Source organism: Triticum aestivum, chromosome 7A (genome assembly GCF_018294505.1).
Source record: "Triticum aestivum cultivar Chinese Spring chromosome 7A, IWGSC CS RefSeq v2.1, whole genome shotgun sequence".
In the NCBI taxonomy this organism is placed as follows: Eukaryota; Viridiplantae; Streptophyta; class Magnoliopsida; order Poales; family Poaceae; genus Triticum; species Triticum aestivum.
Genome location: NC_057812.1, coordinates 159853885 through 159875620, shown reverse-complemented (window position 1 = coordinate 159875620; position 21736 = coordinate 159853885). Strand labels below are relative to the sequence as shown.

The following is a 21736-nucleotide window of genomic DNA, read 5'->3' as shown; positions in this document are numbered from 1 at the left end:
TCCACACAGAAGCAGGTTATTCCGTGTCTCCACGTTGGCTGACAGGTGTTTTACTAGTTCAGTGAAATCTTGGTGTTCATGGTTAATGGAACCGAATGGGTACATAGTCGAAGAAAATTATATAAACACAAAAGAATTTACATATATAGTGAACCAAAAGAGACCGGTAACCAGGATGTTACCAGCTATCTTGGCTCCAATACTCTCTCAAAATCCTATTACTTGATCCTTAGTATGTCCTCCTACCTCACGAAGTAAGTCTGTTTATTGAATCATATATTTTTGCCTCGATAGTATGCTCGTGGGATCTCCAAGGGCCTTATCTCCTAATCAAGTGAGCAGATTATCGCAGCAGCGTCACTAAGGGGATGGAGGCTCTTGACATGCCTCCTGTCCTTTACAACCAGCCAAATAATGGAGCTGCCGCCTTAGATGCAGTATCTGTTAACAAGAAACAGAATCCAGTTACAGTACATATAATACTTCATACTCCCTCCGTTCCTAAATGTAAGTCTTTTTAGACATTTCAAATGGACTACAACATACGGATGTATGTAGACATATTTTAGAGTGTAGATTCACTCATTTTGCTCCGTATGTAGTCACTTGTTGGAATCTCTAAAAAAGACTTATATTTGGGAACGGAGGGAGTACATAATAGGCTTTGGGAGTTCATTTAGGAATAAACTAACTATTGTTTCCTCTCATGGGAATACGAATGGGACTGTCCCATGGAATTTAGGCTTATTCAGGAAGAAAAACATGTGGGTACAATGATGATTAAAAGTAGCAGTCTGCTGTCAGAGAGAGAGAGAGAGAGAGAGAGAGAGAGAGCAGTCAGGAAAATTGACAGCATGAGCTGGGCTGGTAAAGTAGATACCCATCTGGAAAGAGGTGTTCTAACACCAAATTAAATGAAAACCTTGTCGTAAATGCTCATGAGTCACCAAAGGAGCACAGACATTGAGGACGAAAATACATAAAGACCAGTAAGACAGTAACCGGCTGATAACCACGTGGTTCCGAGTACTGGCTTGCTGCAATAGTAGATCCGTTTTTTGTATCCTTACCCTTAATCTCATTTTCACCTATTCGCTTACGTTTCTTACTCACATATGTGCCCGTAACAGTTTGATACACAACTCAGCTCCTGAATTCATATGAAAACTTGCTATAACTTAGAATATCCATCTTATATGATGGCATGTAGACCAATGTCTGCATCTGTAGGAGTTAGCCGGCTCAAAGCGCAATGTGGCAAGATAAATTTAAATAAAAAGACATAAAAAAGATGCACCCAGAACCAAATTCATTTCAGGAAAACCAAAAGAAGTTAGAATAGGCTATGCAAGCTGTGGGCAATTCATGGACTCATGTAGCAGATTACCACTGCCTAAGACACCCCAAATACAACAGAAAGTCAAAACTTGCAATATATCACAGAGTCCCAGACTACCACACTCAATACAGGAAGTACATAAGATTAACTTCGTTAGTGTAAAGAGGATAAAAAAGATTCAGTTGCGCTTTCTATTTGTCTGTCGTTAATGGTGCTGGTTTCGGATACCTATCTCAGGTTTCCTACTGAGTATTAATAGGATACTGAATTACTGATTCATTTAGCACAAAGCTTGATATAATTTGCATTAGAGAAAATAAATTTAAAACATGTTGCTAAGGAGCAAGGTAAATAGAAACGTGAGATACTTGGGCTGAATCAACGCACCTCCTGTTTAAGAAGATCAGGAAGATTGTCTGTTGAAACAAGACTCTGAAATTCAGCTTTCACGTTCTCATCTTTTATGCCAAGCCATGTGTTAGGCTGTAAAACCAGCAGTAGGACAGTTAGAACATCTGTGCTTGATGGATACTTGACAATCTTGCTCCTCAAGTTTGAATTGCATAAGCTTGTTTTTGATGAGGATGTTGGTAAAAGCAAATCAACACCCTGTTCATTCCCTTTAGATACCACGGTTCCTGAGATAACAGTCTTTAGTCCATCACCATTTGCTTCTATACATTTGATACATGTTTCTCGGCAGCAGAACCCATCTCTAGATACAAGGTTACCAGATAGGAATGCAGCTCCTTGGCAGCACACAGTGGCTGCAATCTCGGCAAGCGAATCTTCATCACTTGAAGATGAGCAACTACCACATAGCCCCTTGGGATATTGCAGTTCGTGGACTACTCTGAAAAGATCAGTATCACGGATTTGCTGTAATACTTTTTCCTGAAAATTAACAGAGTATATGGTGTGTTATGCAAGGGAGAAACAGTAACGGTAAATCAGCATCAGCAAAGCAAAAGGAAACTGACCTTCAAAAAAAGCCTTTCTTTCTCCTCTTTGCTCAAGCTTGATTCACCTTCCTCTTTTCTCCTAACTTCAATGACACATTTGATCAAATCTCCAGCATTAGCTGGGAGAGATTCCACTAGGCGGGACAGAAGTGTTGTAACATTGTCTAGATTCTCATCCTTCAGTAGATTGGGTACATCTTCCACACAATACTTTGCCATGCTTTTCCAACTTCCATGGCCGCAACTCTTCAAAAAATTGGAAGCAATGAGAAAAGGAGAATCGAAGATGTCAATTTGCATTTGATACAGCATAGCAATGGCATGTTACCACTGTGTAGAGCAATGAAGGAGCTGAACTGCGCCTTGATACAAGCATGAACCTATCAAATAAAGACAACACCATCATAAGGTGGCATGCAACACTGCAGTTTCATAACCTATTTTTGAATTTCCATAGGAAGAACTAGAACAACAGTTCAATTTTGCAGTCTATGTTTTCTCTAAATGAACAGGCAGGTCTACAGTCGGTTACCTGGAAAGATCTGAATGTACAGGAGATAAAACATGTGTAATGTGATGTCAAGGTCTACGACTCTACACAGACACATGATATAATGCAGCTAGCCAGCTAGTTGTAAGAACTACTCCCTCCGTTCCTAAATATATGTCTTTTTAGAGATTCCAATATGGACTACATACGAAGCAAAATGAGCGAATCTACACTCTAAACTATGTCTATATACATCCGTATGTAGTCCATGTTGAAATCTCTAAAAAAGACTTATATTTAGGAACGGAGGGAGTACTAAACTACAACTGGAGTAGCATTACATCAGAACCAAAATAATCAGGCACCTCAAGTAGCATTGAGTTAGAGCAAACACCCAGTCTTTCCCAATGAAGCATGTCGAGCTAATCAAGAAGGCAAAAAGGAAATGAACTAAACAATTGCAACTGAAGAAATCAAGATGCTCCCTGCAATAACATGGCTCAAGAACCTAATAAAAATGAAACTGCAGCCCATAGGGCACGTTGCAAATTTTACTATCTATGATACCAAAGTACATAAAAATACCAACCATACAGAGCAGGTTTTCTTAAACCAAATATTAATTTTAGAACTATTAGTAAACCGCATGTCAATACAAGATCAAAGCAGCAGCGTGTATCCAGATAATCAATGAACAGTAGTGTAGCCTAAATGCAGCTGCTTAATCCCAAATCTCCTGTTTGACTACAAGGTAACAGGACAGCGAACTGAACTACATTCCAACAGCATCTTATACAGGAGTACAATGTTGACCAAGGAAACTGTGATAATAAGAGACAGAGAGATGGGTAATAGAAGGTACCCCCTGAGAAGCCCTGTTGCTTCATCAGTCGTGTTCATGGCATCCCAGAGAAGCGTCAATGGAACCCAATGAGGAGGGTATTTGAAGCGCGCGACATCCAAGATGAGCGCCATGTCCTTTTCGGCGTGATACCCGCCGATCGGTGAGAAATGGCCAGTCCCAGTCTGCAGCACCCCCGCACGCCGCATCAGACATTGTGTGTGATCCAGTAGCAGGGGGGAATTTTGGGGAATTGAGGAACAGAGAGAGGGTGTACCAACCTGCTTGAAGGGGCTCCTGTGGTAGGAGGAGATGAGGTGGCAGTCCTGGGAGGAGGCGCAGCGCGTGAGGTGGGCGCGGAAGTCGTGGATGGTGGTCTGGTCGGCGCGGAAGGACTGGACCCGGGCGCCGGCGCAGTGCGCGAGGCAGACGACCTTGCCGAAGGTGATGCCCTCGGCCTTGACCTTGTGGAGGGGCTCGCAGCAGTCGAGCATGGACTCGTCGAACCAGCGCCAGGGCCCCTTCCACGGCCGGCCGGGGTCGATGGCCAGCGCGTTGAGCACGACGGAGAGGGAGGCGAGGCCGCAGAAGGCCGGCTCCGACTGCGTCTGGAAGTAGGAGATGAGGTTGAAGAAGCCCTCCATGGTGCCGCCCTGCAGCGCCTCCGCGAACAGCCGCTTCCCCTCCGCCGACGCGAACTCCACCGCCGGCGGCGACGGCAGCACCCGCCGGTACAGCGACGCCACCTCCATCGCGCCGGCCGATCTGCTGCGAGTGTACGGACGGCTTCGGGGAATCTCGCCACCTGTCGGTCGGCCCGGCTCTCCTCGTTTTTATTCCTCTCCCTCCGCCCCTGAAATTCAATGGGATTTCAACCTGGGAGTCGTCGTCGGCGCCTCGCTGTCGACCGCCAGTTGTGCTGCTCCACTTCCCTAATTTCGATGCTTAAATTTCGCCCAAAGTTGACATTCTTTCCGTGGTATTTTCTTCTGGTAGCTGTCAATTTTCGTCGGAATTCGTACATATCCTGCGGCCGATTCTGGATTGCGGTTGCCGGCAAATGGATTTATAATATCCCTCCAATATTCGTACAAAATTCTGCACGCGACGTTGACTGAATGTGTGTCTACCGTGGCACCGAATTTCAAACACAAATGTGATCCACATGTCATGAAAAAAATGGACCGCGATAAATTTCGAACGTTCGGATTTTAAGCATTTCATCCGGAACGTTTTTTCACGACAATTTTAGTTGACGCGAGGTGGCAACTTTAGTTATTAAGACATGGCATCTTTGTCCCAATTCGTTTTTGTCAGAAAATTGCAATGTTTAAAATCCAAACATTTAAGCCCGGCCCAAGCCCGGCTTAAATTCGTTTTTGTCCCAAGCCCGGCCCGACCAATGATCAGGTTTAGGCGTGAACTAAAGTTTCCATGAAAAACATTCGAGCTGCCATGCTTAAAATCCGAACATTCGCGATTTATCATTTCCGAAGAAAAATGACAAATTTAACCATGAATAGTAGCCAAAACCACATTGTTGGGGATGAATAACCTTTTTTCCTAACTGTGTGAAACGAAATGGATCATGGCCTTTAATGGGGTTAATTGGACATTTGTTACACCCTAAATTCATTTTTATTACGTCGTCTAAAAAATCATTATTACTACTCGCAGTATGTGCCACATTCATCCCTAGTCTTTCGCAATAATTATGTCTTGATTATTTCTGAGGGGAAAAATAAAAAAGGCCATAATTAATTACATTACATTTTCTTACAACAAAAGAGAGATAGGAGTACCAACATCACACCATAACGACCGATGAACATTAACAATAAGACAACTACCACCTTCGGCTATGGGTTTAAAAATATCCTGATCATGCCAAAAACCTTACAACCAATGACTTTGGTTGGCTCTTTTGTCAACACCTTAAGGGCTTGTTGGGTTTGATGGGGATTGAAGATGATTGAGGGGGACTAATATAAATCTGTTGCAGGTCAAAATCACTTTTGATCTCCTCCAATCTTCTTGGGAAGGTGATAATACGAACAAGCTCGAACATGAAAACGAAATGGAAGGGGAAGGAGTGGCAGAAAGTTGGAGGGAAGAAAGAAGAAAGTGTTAGAAAGAAGAGAGGGATTGGTGGAATAGTCGTTGTTGTGTTGCTTGAGCCTCATGGGCATATATATAGGAGTACATGGTCAACTTGAACAACTTGGAGTATAAGACAAGCTGGGACATATCCTAGTCTATCTCATATTTCCAAACTAAACACAATACTCAACATCCTCCCGCGGTTACAACGGTAGCAACGCAGGCAGTGAGACTGGAGAATAATCCGAAGGGAAGCCGACGGACACCCCCCCCCCCCCCAGTCATAAGAGGCGATGCATTGCGGAGTCGTGGCTGGAGTGGCAACCGACGAGGTTGCTCAAGCAAGGCGGTAGCCCTTTGTGCCGGTTGTCGATGTAGCCGAGAGCGTAGGTGGTGTAGCTGTAGTCGAGGTAGCCATGCGAAGAATGCCATGGTCGGTGTCGAGTCGGGGTCACCGGTGTCAAGGTAGTCGCCGTGGAGCCGCGGAAGAAGAGCAGCGGTGGCGGCGGCCTAAGGAGGAGGCGGCGGCGGCTAGAGAAGGAGAGTGGCGGTGGTGCTCGAAGTAGACGATAATGAACCCGACAGCGTGACGAAGACCGGTGCGGGCGGTGACGTTCCCGCGCCAAGGGAGGTGGCGCGGCGCATATCACGTGAAAGTCAACGCACGTGAACCGGTGGACCGCGGGTCGTAGCGTTACGGCCCGAAGGGGCGACGCACCGGCGGCGGGCAGGTCGGGGCGACAGCGGAGAAGGCCTCAGGACGGTTGCAGGGATCGCGTGCCACGTTCGCTACGGCCCGACGGGACGACGCATCGGCAGCGCGAGGGTCGGTGCAGCCTCGGGGACGGCCTGGAGCGGACGGCCTCGGTGCGGCGGTTGACCGCGGGCCGCGGCACTACGGCCCGAAGGAGCGACGCAGTGGCAGCGCGCGAGGTGGTGCAATCACGGGAACGGCCTCAGGGCGACGGCGGGGATCACATGCCGCGACACTACGGCCCGAAGAAACGACGCAGCTGTGGCGCAGATCGGTGCAGCCACGAGAAAAACCACGGAGCGACGGCACTGCGGTCTAAAAAAACAACGCAGGTACAACCCGTTGCTCGATCAACGAAGAGACGCGTTGTACTTAACGACGTCCGTGAAAATAAATCACGAGCACTCAGATGATCAATCTGATTGCCGTGAAGATGAATTGTCCGCTAGGGGCCGGACTTGGCAGGAGCGGGTGCAGATGCGCAGCCCTTAGGTGCAATCTCGGATGCCAACACAAGCACCTACATGCAACCGGCCAGGCTAGGCACACGTTGCCATGCGGGATGCACGGGCGATCAAGGCTTAAGCCGATGTAGCACATGCAAGGACGCGGGGCCACGCGGAGAATCGGCCAACGCCCAACGCTCGAGGAGGTAGCCAGAGTACATGTAGCGTGGGACGCGGGACAACGCGAGCAGCTGCCACGGCTGTGCGTTAAGTCCGTGCGACGACGGATCCAACCGAAGACGATGAAGTAGACGCGTGTTGAAGATGACGAATGACGGTGGGCGACGTAAATCAATCATAGATCGAAAAACCAAAAAAATAGACGCCGATCAAAGTGACCGGCAAAAGAGAGGAAAACCCTGATTAAAGGATCTGGAAAAAGACTCTCTGGGACCCTTACGGCTATGCTCCTTTGGAGCTTATGACGTGGGTAGCGGAAGCAGGACGGGCCGTAATTATTTATTGTATTTACTGGGTTTTAAACCCTGAACCTCTTGGTTGTAAGTTTATGCACCTAACCAGATCTGAGGGCCGGACATTATACTCCAATAAGAAGGATGCATGCGGTCATTTTATTAAATCTATTTGATTACATGTAATAGCTCTCTTGCACGGTTCCAAAAGAAAAAGTATTACACTTTTGCTAATTCCTAGGCAGCAGAAGTTATTGCAATCTAAGTTGACTTTCTAACCCAAAGTCGCACCATATTTCACTTGTGCTTGCACGTTTCAGAAAAGGGCATGATTCATGCCATGTATATAGAACATGTTGTTCTATTTAAGTTGTGATAATTTATGTCTGTTGATTTTAAATTTTAAACTTCTGTCAGGGTTTTGTGCCAACATTTTTAATCCTTCTTTCTTATATTTTGATCTGATCATTTTTAGGCCATCCTAGTCAACCCATCTGGGTTGCTGATAGATTTATAGTAGCACATATTATGAGCTGGTCCATTAAGAAAGTACTTTGACCAGTCAAGTAAACAGCCAACCTTCCTTTAAAAAGGTAAACATCCACTTTCCATAAAATCTACCTTCATTAGATGCAAATCACAAAGCTAACAACAAAGTGACTGAAACTTCAGTAATCTCAAGCAACTGTTCAATTGATAGGCCCCAGCCATCAAGGATTCAGACAGCCATATGACATACCAAGAGGGAGCTGCAGAGGTACTACTTGTACAAGTTGGAAGCAGAAGAACAGGAGCTAGTAAGAAATTTCAATAGTATTTCTGCCAAAATCATGAGGAAATTCGAAAAGAGAATGGAGATCGTCCTCATAGCAGCAGCACGACACTGCAAGTCTGCACTTTGATGATACACAATGTATAGATACACAAAATGGCAGCATTGCTAACTTTGCCCTTTGGTATGAACTTACAATATGTACGGCTCGTATAGTACAACATTACCCACTGAAAAGGAATGAGAACAAAATGTACAGCGAGTTGGAGAACTTGACTCAACAAATGATGGACAAACCACAATTGATATGGCATGCTCCAATCGCACAAAGCCAGAAGCCTGTGTTGACAAATGATAGATCTTCTGAACTCTGAACAGAAATAATATAGTTGCTTTTCCATCTGTCAGATATACAGATAATACACTCGCGGTAACAATGCTGTTCCCAGCCTGACCTATCAAAAATACGGCAGCAGCAACACCGTAGCTCAGATGCAAAAATTAGTTGCTGATCTACCACAATCCAAATCCAACGCAATGTCAAACTGATCAGAGCAGTCAGTAAATTGAATTTGATCCCAATCAGCTGTGCTGGAACCATATTTAGAATGCAAGGTTGTTGTTCAGCTTAAAGTGAGAGCTTTGTCACCCAATCTCCAAGTTGATTCCAGTGGTGCTTCATGTCGAGGTATCAGCCAAAGAGCCAAAACAAGCTCTGGGCCACTGGCTGCATAATACAGTTACAAGCTCAAGAAACTTCCAAAATGTCTCAATTATCTGTTCTGCACATACACTCTGGACAACGCGGATGTCTGAATATGCTCCTCGCAATTGGCCTCTCATGGACTTGCTTAGTTTGCTGTATGAGTTTGTTTACTCTTGTTTCAAATTCCTTCCACTCTATTGTGGCATTCTTCACAAGTATGCTGGCTAGGCGACGCTTATTTGGTCTTAATGTGGGAAGGTCCCCACCACCATAGTACATGCGGTATCCTTGAACAAGAGAAGAGAACTGGCTGCCTGGGTCAGTCATAGCAAATGCATCAGCTGATGCACATGCAATAAAGTCCAGAGCTGCCAACTGCAAATGGCAAGAGAAAAAAGAAATTATTTCATCAAGTATAATTAGAATGCATAAGGTGCTTTTTTTCGAATTAAGGAGCAGAGCTCCCAATTAGAACACAGTTGTTCGTGCTGACCCTCGAAAACGAAAGGTTCCACTTCTTTATCATGCATGTGCAGACTTTCATTCAAAATTCTGATATTAGTAATATTCTTTATCATGTGTGCCACTCTAGTGGTTCGAATTTGAATTTCACACATAAGTCACCTTTAGTACGGAACTGGCAAAAGAAATACTTAAGCTGCCCACATGAGCCACCTTTGGAGTGGAGCACATACAATTAGAGCATTCCTGGTGTTGCACATGCAAACTTGTATACATTTCAATCAAATTGCAGGCTATATCTAAGGTCCATACCCATCCGAGGCTTAAGGCCTTCAAGAAGTGTCTTTGCTTATGAATGGTTTACATCCATGTCTAACAACACTTTGTTTGCATAATTTTCCACCTATACACGGAATCAAATAAAACATCTTATCAAAAATTACCTGCGATGAGAAGTTTCTGAATGGTTCAAGCTCCGATGGGGACAGAAGTGTTTCTTTAGTTACTAAAGCAGGATAAAGGCGACTTATGGCAGCCATCCTATGCCTCCCTCCATAAATTTCAGCACCTGCAATATATATACTAGTCCTGCGCTTGAAACCAATAGCAGCGAGCATAAGCACAGCTTCTTCAGGTGCAAGGGGGCATTTGCCTTCAGATCGCAAGAAAGCAGCAGAGGGCAACCTGAAACAATAGTTGGACTTTCAGAAACGTATATTTTTTCTGAAAGGCAAAATATATTTGACTGGACAGCATTTGATTCGGATGGAACATTTTTCAACATTAGACATACAAAGAAGATCATTTCATTGTCATGAATGCCCAAACAGGGCATCAAAAAGTAACTGGAAATGGAAAGCATAGGATGGCATACATACTTTGTTGTCCTCTTGATTTCTGTCAGAACAGGAAAATGAATTTGACGATACATCTCTAATTCCTCTTCCTCATCTTTCCCACCACCAAAGTAACACATTGAGTATGCAACCATATCAATCTCAAATCTGAGATGAACTGCTAGATATTTGGACGACTCGTTCCTGTTCCCACTGGGGATGGATTTCCCAGCAAAATGACCTAAAAGATTATCTTGCAAAGGCGACAGATGGGGCATGTGGCCTTGCAATCTCTCTACAAGTAATGCACCAGTTTCTTGTATTTTGTGTACAAAACGAAGAGCATGAAAGTTACATCTGCATCGCAATCTCTGTAGAACAGTTAGCACATATATAGTTAGAACATGCTTTCAAATTATCATTTCTCACTAACACAGTGAAATTCTAATGCTTTATCCATGTTTCATGTATGTAATTTTAATATGTGGCTAAATCAGGAACAGAGAAATAAGAAACCTGGCAAACGAACATAGTTATAGCTTCTTCATTGTATCTCTTATGGGTTGGAACTCGTGTCATAGCTCTGGTATGCGTTTTGTAAAAAATACACTGCCCACCACCAGTATTTATGCAACCTAGACTAACAATGTTTGAAGAGAACTCATGGTATTTAACACGCATATGGCTTTGCAGGTAAATGGAAACAAACAATAGAAAATGGCAATACCTGAAGTTGAAAAGGTATCGGGTCAAAAGATAAGCGGTTGCCAAATCCTACAAAGTGGACAACTCTGTTCTTCAGTAAAATTGGTAGTATCTTTTTTACATATATACTTGGCTTTGCCTCTTTCATGACATCTGTATCATTAACCTACAGAAGAATAAGAGTTGGGCAATACAGTATGAGCATCAAAACCATTTTTCCACCTCTAGAGCTTTCTGGAAATCAGAGATTACTTACAAGGCTACCAATTGCCTCCAAATCTAACGATTGCAACTCCAAAGGAAGCTCCTTCACAATCCGAATATCAGGTTTCAAATATTTGATAAAATAATCCTCCTGATATATATCTCGAAACTGGCTACGATATTGAATTTAATTGTACTTTAGAACATAATAGAATTATTCAACCACTGACAGAAGCTATCAACACATAAGACTAAGATTAACTTATTTTGTAAGGAAATGTTGAAATATACCTTTTGTCCAGCCAAACATTACTGTACAAGAACTTTGGAATGACAAGAGTTGCGTTGAGCAACCGGGATATGGTAACGGCATTGCAGATCTGTTAGAAGATAAACCAGAATGCAGTTAAAATTAATGAAATAAGTTTGAATAGCAGTTAAGAAATCTAGAGCTTGAACTGTAGTTTCCTTCCAAGATTTTTTCTTCTAATTAGACCAGCAAAACTGAAAGATGTTTCAAATTACATAAGACAATAAAATGTTTACAATCCTCTTGCTCTAACTTGCTGTGAAGTGAGAGTCTTGTGGGATTCATGCTAATGATGTTTGTCATCCTTGGCCAAGCTTTGACATCATATTTATGGCAACCCTTTTTATAAAGAGGATACGGATTCAACACAGAACATAGTACATAGTCTGGATAAGTCATAACTTGCTTTAAAAATGAAATGCATTAAATTTATGACCCCTTAAAATGAAGTAAAGTGTGATATTGATTACAATTATTCAGGTAATGAACAACCCAGAGTCTCGTATGATGTTAGAACTCAAGTAAACCACCATCCTCCAATCCATCAAGGAACGAAGAAAACAGAGTCTTCTTCCCATAGTCTATTTGCATGTAACAACTGCAGACCTCTTCCACACTAAAACCTTGAGGACTAAATAGAGTGCATCTGATGTTACACAAGTTAGGACTACTCACCGCTACCCTTTGCTGGTTTATTCCACCATTTGCACTGATGATGATGTAACCATTGGTTCCCTCTGTAGTTAACAAACATGAGGCTAATTAAAACAACAGAGTGATAAATCATAAAACAAAGAGGGGGGGGGGGATCATTGATACTGTGTGGGTATGTGCAAAACAGCAACAGTAATGTTTACCTGATGAACTGATATTGCCTGATGCTTCCCAATCCCTTTGGTCAGAGCAAGGTTTCCACAAAGTAGCATTTATTGGCTCTTTCCATAGGTCTTTGGGTTCTGGCCTATTATCTGCCTAGGTGATTAACAGTACACATTAAAAAAGAAAAGTTTTCATGAACATCCGAACCAACTTTGAACTTGAGATGAACACATAGTTGCATTTATGAATGCTTTGCTACCTCTGCCAAAGCATGGGCCACCAAAGCGAGCAGGCGTGTGAGCATGACCGGGTGAGGCCTCTTCCCCTTTTCAGTAGCATTCACCTCTTCCTTGAAACATTTGAAAACACAAAATCATCCCTCGGTAATGTTATATTATATCCAACAGCATACATGTTTATCTTTATACAAAAAAAAGAAGATAGCTTTCATTCCCTCAAGCAAGATGCACCTTACATGGCATCCCATAATGACATTGTCCGTAAAAACAATAATGTATGCCAGTAATGGAAATAAGGAGGGTGTATTGACTAGTCCTGGGATTATAGTACCCCCGGTGCTCCCAAGCAGAGAGAAATCCTCTAACAGTCATGAAAATTTCTGAAAATAACGAAATATCAACATTAACACAGCATGCACCTGCAATAACATAAAAATTCAAACCCAAATTTGGCCTACACATTGATAAACGGAAAGGACGAATTCTGCTGTGAATAATGTCTGATCCAAGTCAGGTGAGTAATAGCCCACAGAGTCAGACAATACTGACAGCAGGATTGTTTTTTTTCCTTCTCGATGTGTAGTTCGAATTTAGATTTGAAATCTCTGACATGGTAGGCGCATATCATGAAAATGCTGTCCTTTTTCTCCATAAATTTCCATGACCTCAAGAGAGTGGGTTTCTGAGCTCAATGGTACTAAAGCAAGTTGACGGATAGTAGATGTACAACTACGAAGTATTTGTCGAAGAACACAACATTAATTTTGAAGCTTATGAAATAGTAGCTCAACATCGCGACACACTGCATTTTGCTATTTTGCACTCTTTCAAGTCCGCCGGCTAAAAACCCTCTTAACCAAAAAGCCAGGTTGCGGAATGTAGCACCGAGCCATGTTCTCCGTCCCCTAGAAGCAAGCATAACCCGAGGACCTAAGCCGGATCAAAGCCAGGAAGCACTCAAAGAGAAGCACCGGCATTACCAGGGTGGAGAGCGAGGAGTTGGTCGCGCGGGGCGGGTTGCGGCGGAGGCGGAAGCGCGGGCGCGTGGCGGGGTCCTGGAGGTGGGAGAACATCCACCAGTTCATGAGGAAGAAGAAGGCGACCAGGGCGCCCCAGCAGAGCAGCCCGCGCGGGCGGCGCCACGCCCTGCGCCGCCGCCGAGCCCGCAGCACGGAGGCGGCCGGGGAGCTCGCAGAGGCCGGCGGCGGGAGCAGCGGCGGCGGCGACGCCGCCTCCGGCATCGCGGGCGGCGGCCGGATTTGGATCTCAGGCGCGCGCGCGGGGAGGCAGGGGATTTGGTGGAAGTGGGAATCGAGCGAGCTGCGTGGGTGGGAGTGGGATGATCGGCGTGGGTTTAGCGGAGTGCGGCTGCGATTGAATGCGAGCTTAGTTTAATTGATTGATTGATGGAAAGTGTGTTGCACGCTGGAGTTGTGTGCAGATCGGAGGAGGGAGGGATGGGTTAAAAAGTTCGTTAGCTGTAGGCGTGGCACCGAAGGAAGGAAGCTGTGCGGACGGACACGTGAGGTGAGCGTGCTTCTTCCTCCTTTTCTTTTTCTTTATTTTGAAAAGGATCAAATCTACTATAAAGATTCATCGGAAGTACAAAGCACCTCTAACTTAATAAAAATTACATCGAGATGACCACGGAGCGACCATTGCCGTCGCCTAAACGAGCCATCGACGCGTCGTTGTCGCCGCTCCCATACCAGAGCCGGCCAGACCTTGTCGATGACAGTCGAGAAGTCTTCGTGCACGTGCCCTTAAGGACCAGCGCCCTAGAGCCGCAGTCATCGTCTTTGAATCCTTGAATAGATCTAAAGAACCTGACAGCAAATATCGTTGTTGCGTACACTCAACGAGAAAACCCTAACCTTGTCGCCCCAAGGAGCTGGCAGGAATGTACGCCGGAGCTCCATCTAATCCATCCTAACGAACGAACTTGAGGAGGATCGGAGCTCAGAAGACTGACTCGAAGAAGGAGCGCCGCCATCCGTCCAAACGCCGCCCCTATGAGGACTAAAACCCTACCTATCTACTAGCAGGAGCCGGGACACCAGGAATCTCCTCCCCGCCACCGGCCGCCGGAGTGGCAGGCAGAGGGGAGGCAATCCACGGATTGCCTGCGGAGATCGATGGGAGGAAGGCTTTCCCAAAATGCCTTGGGAGAGAGGAAAGAAAAGTGTTGTCGTATGTGCTACATATATGAATTCAGAGTTAGGGATGGTTCTTCTGGGCTAGGCTTCTAAAATAAAATTTTAGGTTAGGCTTAGAATATGTTGGAGAGGGGGCAGCTTATTTTCACAGCCAGTCCTAAGCCTCAAAAGAATTGGCAGGCTTCTGAAAATAAAATTTTATGTTTGACTTCTAGAATAAATTTGGGAGGGGCAGCTTATTTTTACAGCCGGTCGGAAGCTCCAAAAGAATTGGTAAACTTCTAAAAATAAAATTTATGTTGGGTTTTTAGAATAATCTCGGGAGGGGCATATTATTTTCACAGCACCCAAAAGAACTGGCCCTTAATTTTCGTCAAAAAATCAGAGTTAATACTAGCGCATTTGGTACATAAACTTGTACTCATGGGACAAAATCATACAAGAACTAAAAACATAGAAAAGTGGCCCTTTAACACTAATGCGGATTTAATTTCCTACAAATTGCTCCCATGGTGACACTTGGCATGCCACATCGGCTTGCGGCATGCACCCCTCTCTCGGTAAATTCCGAGAAAATCTCCCAACGGTGTACCGGTTTTACTTTAGAAGGTTCCTAGGTAGCACTACCCAAATCCTTGGCACGCGGCTTCAGATTCCCCAATTCCCCTTTTCAAAATCTCTAGTCGCGCGTGACGATGTCAACGCTGCCAACCTCGTATGCCCTCACAGTTGGCAGCAGACCGTTGTACCGTGTCATAGACATGAAGGGCTCCATGACGGGCTAGAAGCAGGAAGAAAGCAATGGTGTAGGGATAGCGTCCTCTTCAAGCTAGGTTCGCCTGCTTGTCGATTGTGACCTCGGCAGTGTTGACAGGGGCAAAGGACGATGAGCCATGGGCGAAGATCATTAGCAAGGCGCATTATATGGGTGTTGATTTCTAGAAGTTGTGGTTTTTCTATTTAATGTTAGAACTTGTTTGGTCTATCTATTTGGTATTTGGGCAATGAAGAACTATGAAATTGTAGGGGATAAAAACCCTCCCTAAATTTGAATGGGGGATACTGTCGTGGTTCTAACTCTGACAGTGATGTAGGGGGGTATGTATGGAGAGGCTAGATCTTAGCTATGGAGGAGTTGTAAGCACACGAGGATTACGAGTTCAGGCCCTTCTCGGAGGAAGTAACAGCCCTACGTCTCGGTGCCCGGAGGCGGTCGACTGAATTATGTGTGTATGAATAACAGGGGTGCCAACCCTTGATACTGAGGAGGGGGTGGCTTATATAGAGTTCGCCAGGCCCCTCCAGCCCTCAGTAATGCAAGCTTTAAAGTACATTAAGACTGGGGGTTACTGGCAACGCCCCTAATAAAGTGCTATGATGACCATAAAAGCTACTTAATGACCGACCGTTTGCGTGCAAGGTGACTTTAGATCTCCTGGTCGAGTGGTTGGAATTTGGTTGAGTGATTGCTTCGTGGTCGAGTGTCTTGAATCTGTCGAGTGGGATACCTCCAAGTCGATTGAAAGGTGATTTCTTCTAGGGATGTCCTTGGGTAGGGTACTTAGGACAGGTCCATGCCCCTATCCTAGGTACATAGCTTCATCATTAGCCCCCAAATGGATCGAGGTTCGAGTGGGGAAGGAGTTGGGGATCTTTCCGACTGGTTCTTCATGTTATATGAACGTCTTGTTTTGGATCAATTGTCACGGATGACGTCGTCAACTTCTTTCAGACACCTTGATCCATTCTTGGCCTCTTGTCGAGTGAATTTCTTTACTTGTGAAGTTCTGAGTGACGGTGTGAAAGGGATCTTCTGTTTGACGAGTTGTTCTGCGGCCCGCGGATTTTGCGGGATTTGAATTTTGGGAAGCGCGCGGGATGGGGGCGGCCGCAGTAATCGGATGGGATAGGACGGAAGCTCCTCGATCCCCGCGCCACCTTTTTCGCCACGTACCGCGCGCGCGCCTGTTGCGGGATTTGACGGGATTGCCTGGGCCTACCAGTCAGCCACTCGAAAGCGACCTCTTATAAGCTGCCGGCTCGGGACCCCCGAATAGTGCGCCTTCACTTTTCCCCCTTCCTTCACAAGATCCTCCGCCACCTCCGCTCCCACCTTGGTGCCGTAGGTCTGTTTGAGCTTCACCGGCGACGATGGTGAAGGAGAAGACGTCGGCTCTGGAGCGCGCGAAGAAGGCGGCGGTGCAGGGGAAGGGGAAGAAGTCCGCTCGGGGCGGATCTTCCTCGAGGACTGCTCTGCCCAAGGATTGGATCCAGGGCGACTGGATGCCGTCGGTGATTCGACAGGATGATCTCGATGATCTGGTCGAGGGGGGATTCATTCCCCACGAATCTGCGCGCCTCCCGGGGAAAGAAGTCGAACCCCAGCCTCTTGATGGTGAGTGTGTCCTCCTCGCCACCCATATCGATCGTGGATTCTCTCTGCCTCCTCATCCTTTTTTCCGGAGCTTCTTGAACTTCTTCGGAGCGCAGCTCCATCACTTTACACCCAATTCTATTGTGTATCTTGCTGCTTTCGTTTCCTTGTGTGAAAACTTCTTGGGTTGCCGCCCCCATTGGGGACTCTTCAAGCACATCTTCACTTGCCGCTCTCAGTCGGTTAAGAAGGCCAAGTCGAGTGACGAACGGACGCGGGTGATCCAACTGTGCGGGGGCCTGGCGATCCAGATGAGGGGAAAAAGTTCCTTTCCGTCTATCACTTTTCCCGAGTCAGTCCGTGGGTGGCAGTCGACTTGGTTTTACTGTAAAGACCAGGTGACCCCAGGACAGTCGACTGGGCTTCCCCCTTTTTCTCTGAATCGAGCACAAAAACCTGCCTATCTGAAAGTGACGCCGGAGGAAAAGGCGCAAGTCAAGGTGCTGGTCGGTCGAGTGGTTCAGCTTGTCCGCGAGGGTGTGACTGGCATGGACTTGTTGGAAGTCTTCCTTCGGAGGCGCATCCAACCGCTTCAGGCTCGTGACCACCCGATGTGGCTGTACTCGGGTCTCGAAGACACCACTCGGATTCACCCAGAGGAGGTCACTGACGAGATGTTGGAAGGGTGGCTGTCGAGTATCACAGGGAGCAAGGACAACCCCCGAGGAGCCAGGAGGATTCCTCCACTCGACCAAACATAAGAAGTGGACAAGGTCTGACCTTGCGTTTCCGACTGTGATCTTGCTTTCTTTATTTGTTCTTTTTGGATCAGTCGATTGACTTTTGTCTCGTTTGTTGTCCTCTAGGCCACTACTGAGATGTACTCGACACCCAATGGAGCACAGGAGCAGGCCGAGGAAGGAGAGGCGAGCGGAGGCGAAAGTGGAGACGAGGGAGAAGAGTGGGAATCTGACGGCGAAGGAGAGGGGGATGACGACGACGACTCTAGTGAAGAGGAGGAGGAAGAAGTCGAACCTCCCCGCTCAGAACGGCGATCCAAGCTTACACACGACCCTGCGCGGGAACGTGGTAAGGCGACTGTCCCTGTTGGGCAGTCGTCGAAGCGCCCTCGGACCTCATCTCCAGCGCTGACAGAAAAAGCTCCCAAGCACCCACGCGCGACGCCGTCCAAGCCACCCAAGGCTCTGCCCAAGATGAAGATGACTGTCCCCACCATTTCTGGGTAATAGTAGAATTTGTTTTCCTTTGTCGAACGTGACGGACTCTTGGTCGACTCATTGAATAAGCTGACTGACTTTCGAAATTTGCAGTGCTGCCACCTCGGAGATCTCCGCCAAGGACGATGATCAAGAGATGGAAGACGCTGTTACCTCCAACCCCGGTACGATTACTGATGCTCTGCTTTTAGTCGACTGATGATTTCTTATAATTCTGGTCGATTGGATTTTTCTTGTAGCTCCTCCTCATGTCATTGACCTCCCTGATGATGACGACGAAGTGCCGCTGAGGGCGCGAAGGAACAGGAGGGCGCCGGCTAGCAAGACCCCACAAACTACTCCGGCGCCTGAGGCCGCAGTCCGGGAGGGTGGTGATACCACTCGGGTTTCTGTGACCTTCGCTGAACCTCTGACGAGTGTCCGGCCTTCGACGTTGACTGCAAATCCGCCTTCGCTTTTTGCCACACACCACGTCCCTGAGGACCAAGTGGGTGCCGCTAAAGAGGCTATACGCCAGGCGGGGATCATGATGGAGCAAGTGAAGGTGGTTCGGGAAGCCAGCCAAGCAGCTTATGACGCGAGCTCAGCTCTTCAGAGCAACGTCCAGGTCAGTCGATTCACCGCTTGTTCTGTTAGGATATGCTATCTGAAGAATCTCTTTTCCGAAGATCTTTATATCTGTACGCCCACCGGGTGTGTCTATTAATCTTTTTGACGAGTGGGGGCACGCTAAGTGCACCCACTGGGTGTAGTCCCCGAGACTACGGTGGACTGCTGGCAGTCGACTGTAGTCTTTATATTGTGTTGCTTTAGCTAAACTTCTTCACTCGGTCTGGTCAGGCCATGTTGAATGGAACTGTACACGGTCGGCTGCGGGCAGTCGATTTTTTTTGGGTCGAACCAGTGGGGGCACGCTGAGTGCACCCACTGGGTGTAGTCCCCGAGACTACTGTCGAATGTTTTTGATTTGGCTGTAGTCTTAGAAACGCCATCATTGTCTCTTGGTTACTCGGAAGCAACTTATCTTGGATGTCTGTCGACTGATTTTTTTGCAGAAATCCTGCGAACTTGTGGCTCGCTACACTGAGTTGGAGAACAAACAGATCCAGCTGAACCTTGACTTGAAGCTTGCACAGGAGAACTTGCAGAAGGCGAGGGACGAAGCAAAAGGTATGGCTGGTGAGCTTTTGTCAACTGTCCTTTCTTTCTGGCCGTCCTCGATGTTGATCTCACTTGCTGTTTCGCAGACAAAATGGAGGAGGCTCCGAAGAAGAAGGATCAAGACCTTGCCGAAGCGCAGAAGGAGGCCCTGAACAAAACGAAGCTTGCTGAAGAAAAACTGGCTTCAGTCGGTACTCTTGAAAAGGAAAACTCCAGGCTGAAAACTGCTCTCGACGCGGCTAATCGAGAGGTCAGCCGTCTGAAGAATGGCAATATAGCTCTGAATGACAAGGCAAGTGAACTGGTGGGGAAGAGGAACGATCTGGAGGCTTATCTCGGTGGACTCGCCAAGAAGCTGTTCATCATGCTCGAGGGTAATTACTCCGGCCCGACTGACTTCCAGTTACCAAATCTGCGTAGAGCCACTGACTTATCCTTGAATTGTGTTTACAGAATTCTGCCAGAACTTCGAAGAGGAGACCAATCGAGTGGAGACAGACTTGGACCCCATCAATTCTCCAGTGAAGGACGAGGCTGCTATGAACGTGCTCCGACTGGAATCTCGTGTTGCCGGCGTTGTTGACTATCTTGCTCGGTTGAAGGTTGCGATGTCACGGATCGACACGTCGCTCTGGCCTAGGACGACGCTTCAGAATGACCTCGAGTCCCTGATGACTCGACTGAATGAAGTCCCAGGTCGAGTGGAGGAATGGAAGAAATCTTCTGCTAGATGTGGTGCTGGCGTCGCTCTGTCTCTGGTCCGCGTCCACTGCAAGGAGGCGCGAGAAGAAAAGTTGGCCGCCATCCAAGTTGCCAATACCAGGAAGCACAACTTTCAAGACTTCATGGAGACTTCCATTGCTGCTGCCACTCGCATTGCAGACATATCGACTTGGACGAGTTCGTCGCCCCTTCCAGTCCTCCGCATGAGGAATAAAAACTTTTATGCTTCACTTTAAATTCTCCTCGGAATGCCGAGTGGATTTTGTAACCGTTAAACTCTGTCGAGCTGGAGGCTCGAGTACTTTGATCTGCGGTATAGAACCTTTGGATCTTATCTGAACTTGATTTATCGTTGAATATCTTCATGAATTATCTGTCGAGTGGAACTTGTTCTTCACTCGAAATAACTCTGTATTTGTGGTGCAACTCCGAAGGAGAAGGTAGCAGTTGATTTGCACCTCGTTGTCCTTGCGGATTGGGATGTGTTCCGTACTTAGGCGAGCACTGGGCTGCAGCTAAGCCTCCGAGTGGAAGGTCTGCTCTCCACTCGGTAGGATTTTAAAAACTTAGGCGAGTACTGGACTGCAGCTAAGCCCCCGAGTGGGAGGTCTGCTCTCCACTCGGTAGGATTTTTTCAAACTTAGGCGAGTACTGGACTGCAGCTAAGCCCCCGAGTGGGAGGTCTGCTCTCCACTCGGTAGGATTTTTTCAAACTTAGGCGAGTACTGGACTGCAGCTAAGCCCCCGAGTGGGAGGTCTGCTCTCCACTCGGTAGGATTTTTTCAAACTTAGGCGAGTACTGAACTGCAGCTAAGCCCCCCGAGTGGGAGGTCTGCTCACCACTCGGTAGGATTTTTAAATACTTAGGCGAGCACTGGGCTGCAGCTAAGCCTCCGAGTGGGAGGTTTGCTCTCCACTCGGTAGGATTTTTAAACACTTAGGCGAGCACTGGGCTGCAGCTAAGCCTCCGAGTGGGAGTCTGGCTCACCACTCGGTAGGATTTTTAAACACTTAGGCGAGCACTGGGCTGCAGCTAAGCCTCCGAGTGGGAGGCTTGCTCGCCACTCGGTAGGATTTTTAAACACTTAGGCGAGCACTGGGCTGCAGCTAAGCCTCCGAGTGGGAGTCTGGCTCACCACTCGGTAGGATTTTTAAACACTTAGGCGAGCACTGGGCTGCAGCTAAGCCTCCGAGTGGGAGGTTTGCTCTCCACTCGGTAGGCTTTTTAAACACTTAGGCGAGCACTGGGCTGCAGCTAAGCCTCCGAGTGGAGTCTGGCTCACCACTCGGTAGGATTTTTAAACACTTAGGCGAGCACTGGGCTGTAGCTAAGCCTCCGAGTGGGAGTCTGGCTCGCCACTCGGTAGGATTTTTAAACACTTAGGCGAGCACTGAGCTGCAGCTAAGCCTCCGAGTGGGAGTCTGGCTCACCACTCGGTAGGATTTTTTTACAAACTTAGGTGAAACGGATTCGCAGCTAAGCCATGCACTGGGGGATTTCACACGCAAACAAAAGCAACAACAATTATAGGAAAATTTGTAACACTCTTGTCTTTGATAAATAGACTACAGAAGTTTTTCTTATTACATCTCATCCGAGTGAGAATTCAAGTGTGAAAGGGGCGG

General features: G+C 46.7%; 2 protein-coding genes across 3 annotated transcripts; both read right to left on the bottom strand.

The window, feature by feature from the left end:
- Nucleotides 1-34: 34 nt before the first annotated feature.
- LOC123149751 (glutathione gamma-glutamylcysteinyltransferase 1-like) lies at nucleotides 35-4506 on the bottom strand. The gene is made up of 6 exons (XM_044569472.1): nucleotides 3914-4506; nucleotides 3654-3817; nucleotides 2630-2681; nucleotides 2320-2547; nucleotides 1727-2233; nucleotides 35-441 (listed from the first exon to the last, which is right to left on the bottom strand). The coding sequence occupies exons 1-6, from the start codon at nucleotides 4382-4384 to the stop codon at nucleotides 361-363; spliced, it is 1503 nt and encodes a 500-aa protein (XP_044425407.1). The 5' UTR covers nucleotides 4385-4506; the 3' UTR covers nucleotides 35-360.
- A 3697-nt stretch (nucleotides 4507-8203) lies between these two features.
- LOC123150091 (O-fucosyltransferase 15) lies at nucleotides 8204-13902 on the bottom strand. Of its 2 annotated transcripts, none has more exons than XM_044569890.1 (10): nucleotides 13439-13902; nucleotides 12479-12568; nucleotides 12258-12372; nucleotides 12076-12137; nucleotides 11382-11470; nucleotides 11143-11263; nucleotides 10909-11052; nucleotides 10224-10552; nucleotides 9789-10029; nucleotides 8204-9258 (listed from the first exon to the last, which is right to left on the bottom strand). In XM_044569890.1, the coding sequence occupies exons 1-10, from the start codon at nucleotides 13697-13699 to the stop codon at nucleotides 8947-8949; spliced, it is 1764 nt and encodes a 587-aa protein (XP_044425825.1). In that variant the 5' UTR covers nucleotides 13700-13902; the 3' UTR covers nucleotides 8204-8946. The 2 variants fall into 2 exon arrangements, with proteins under 2 accessions (XP_044425825.1, XP_044425826.1); XM_044569891.1 differs by having other exon boundaries at nucleotides 12479-12564; nucleotides 13439-13608.
- Between the last annotated feature and the right edge of the window lie 7834 nt (nucleotides 13903-21736).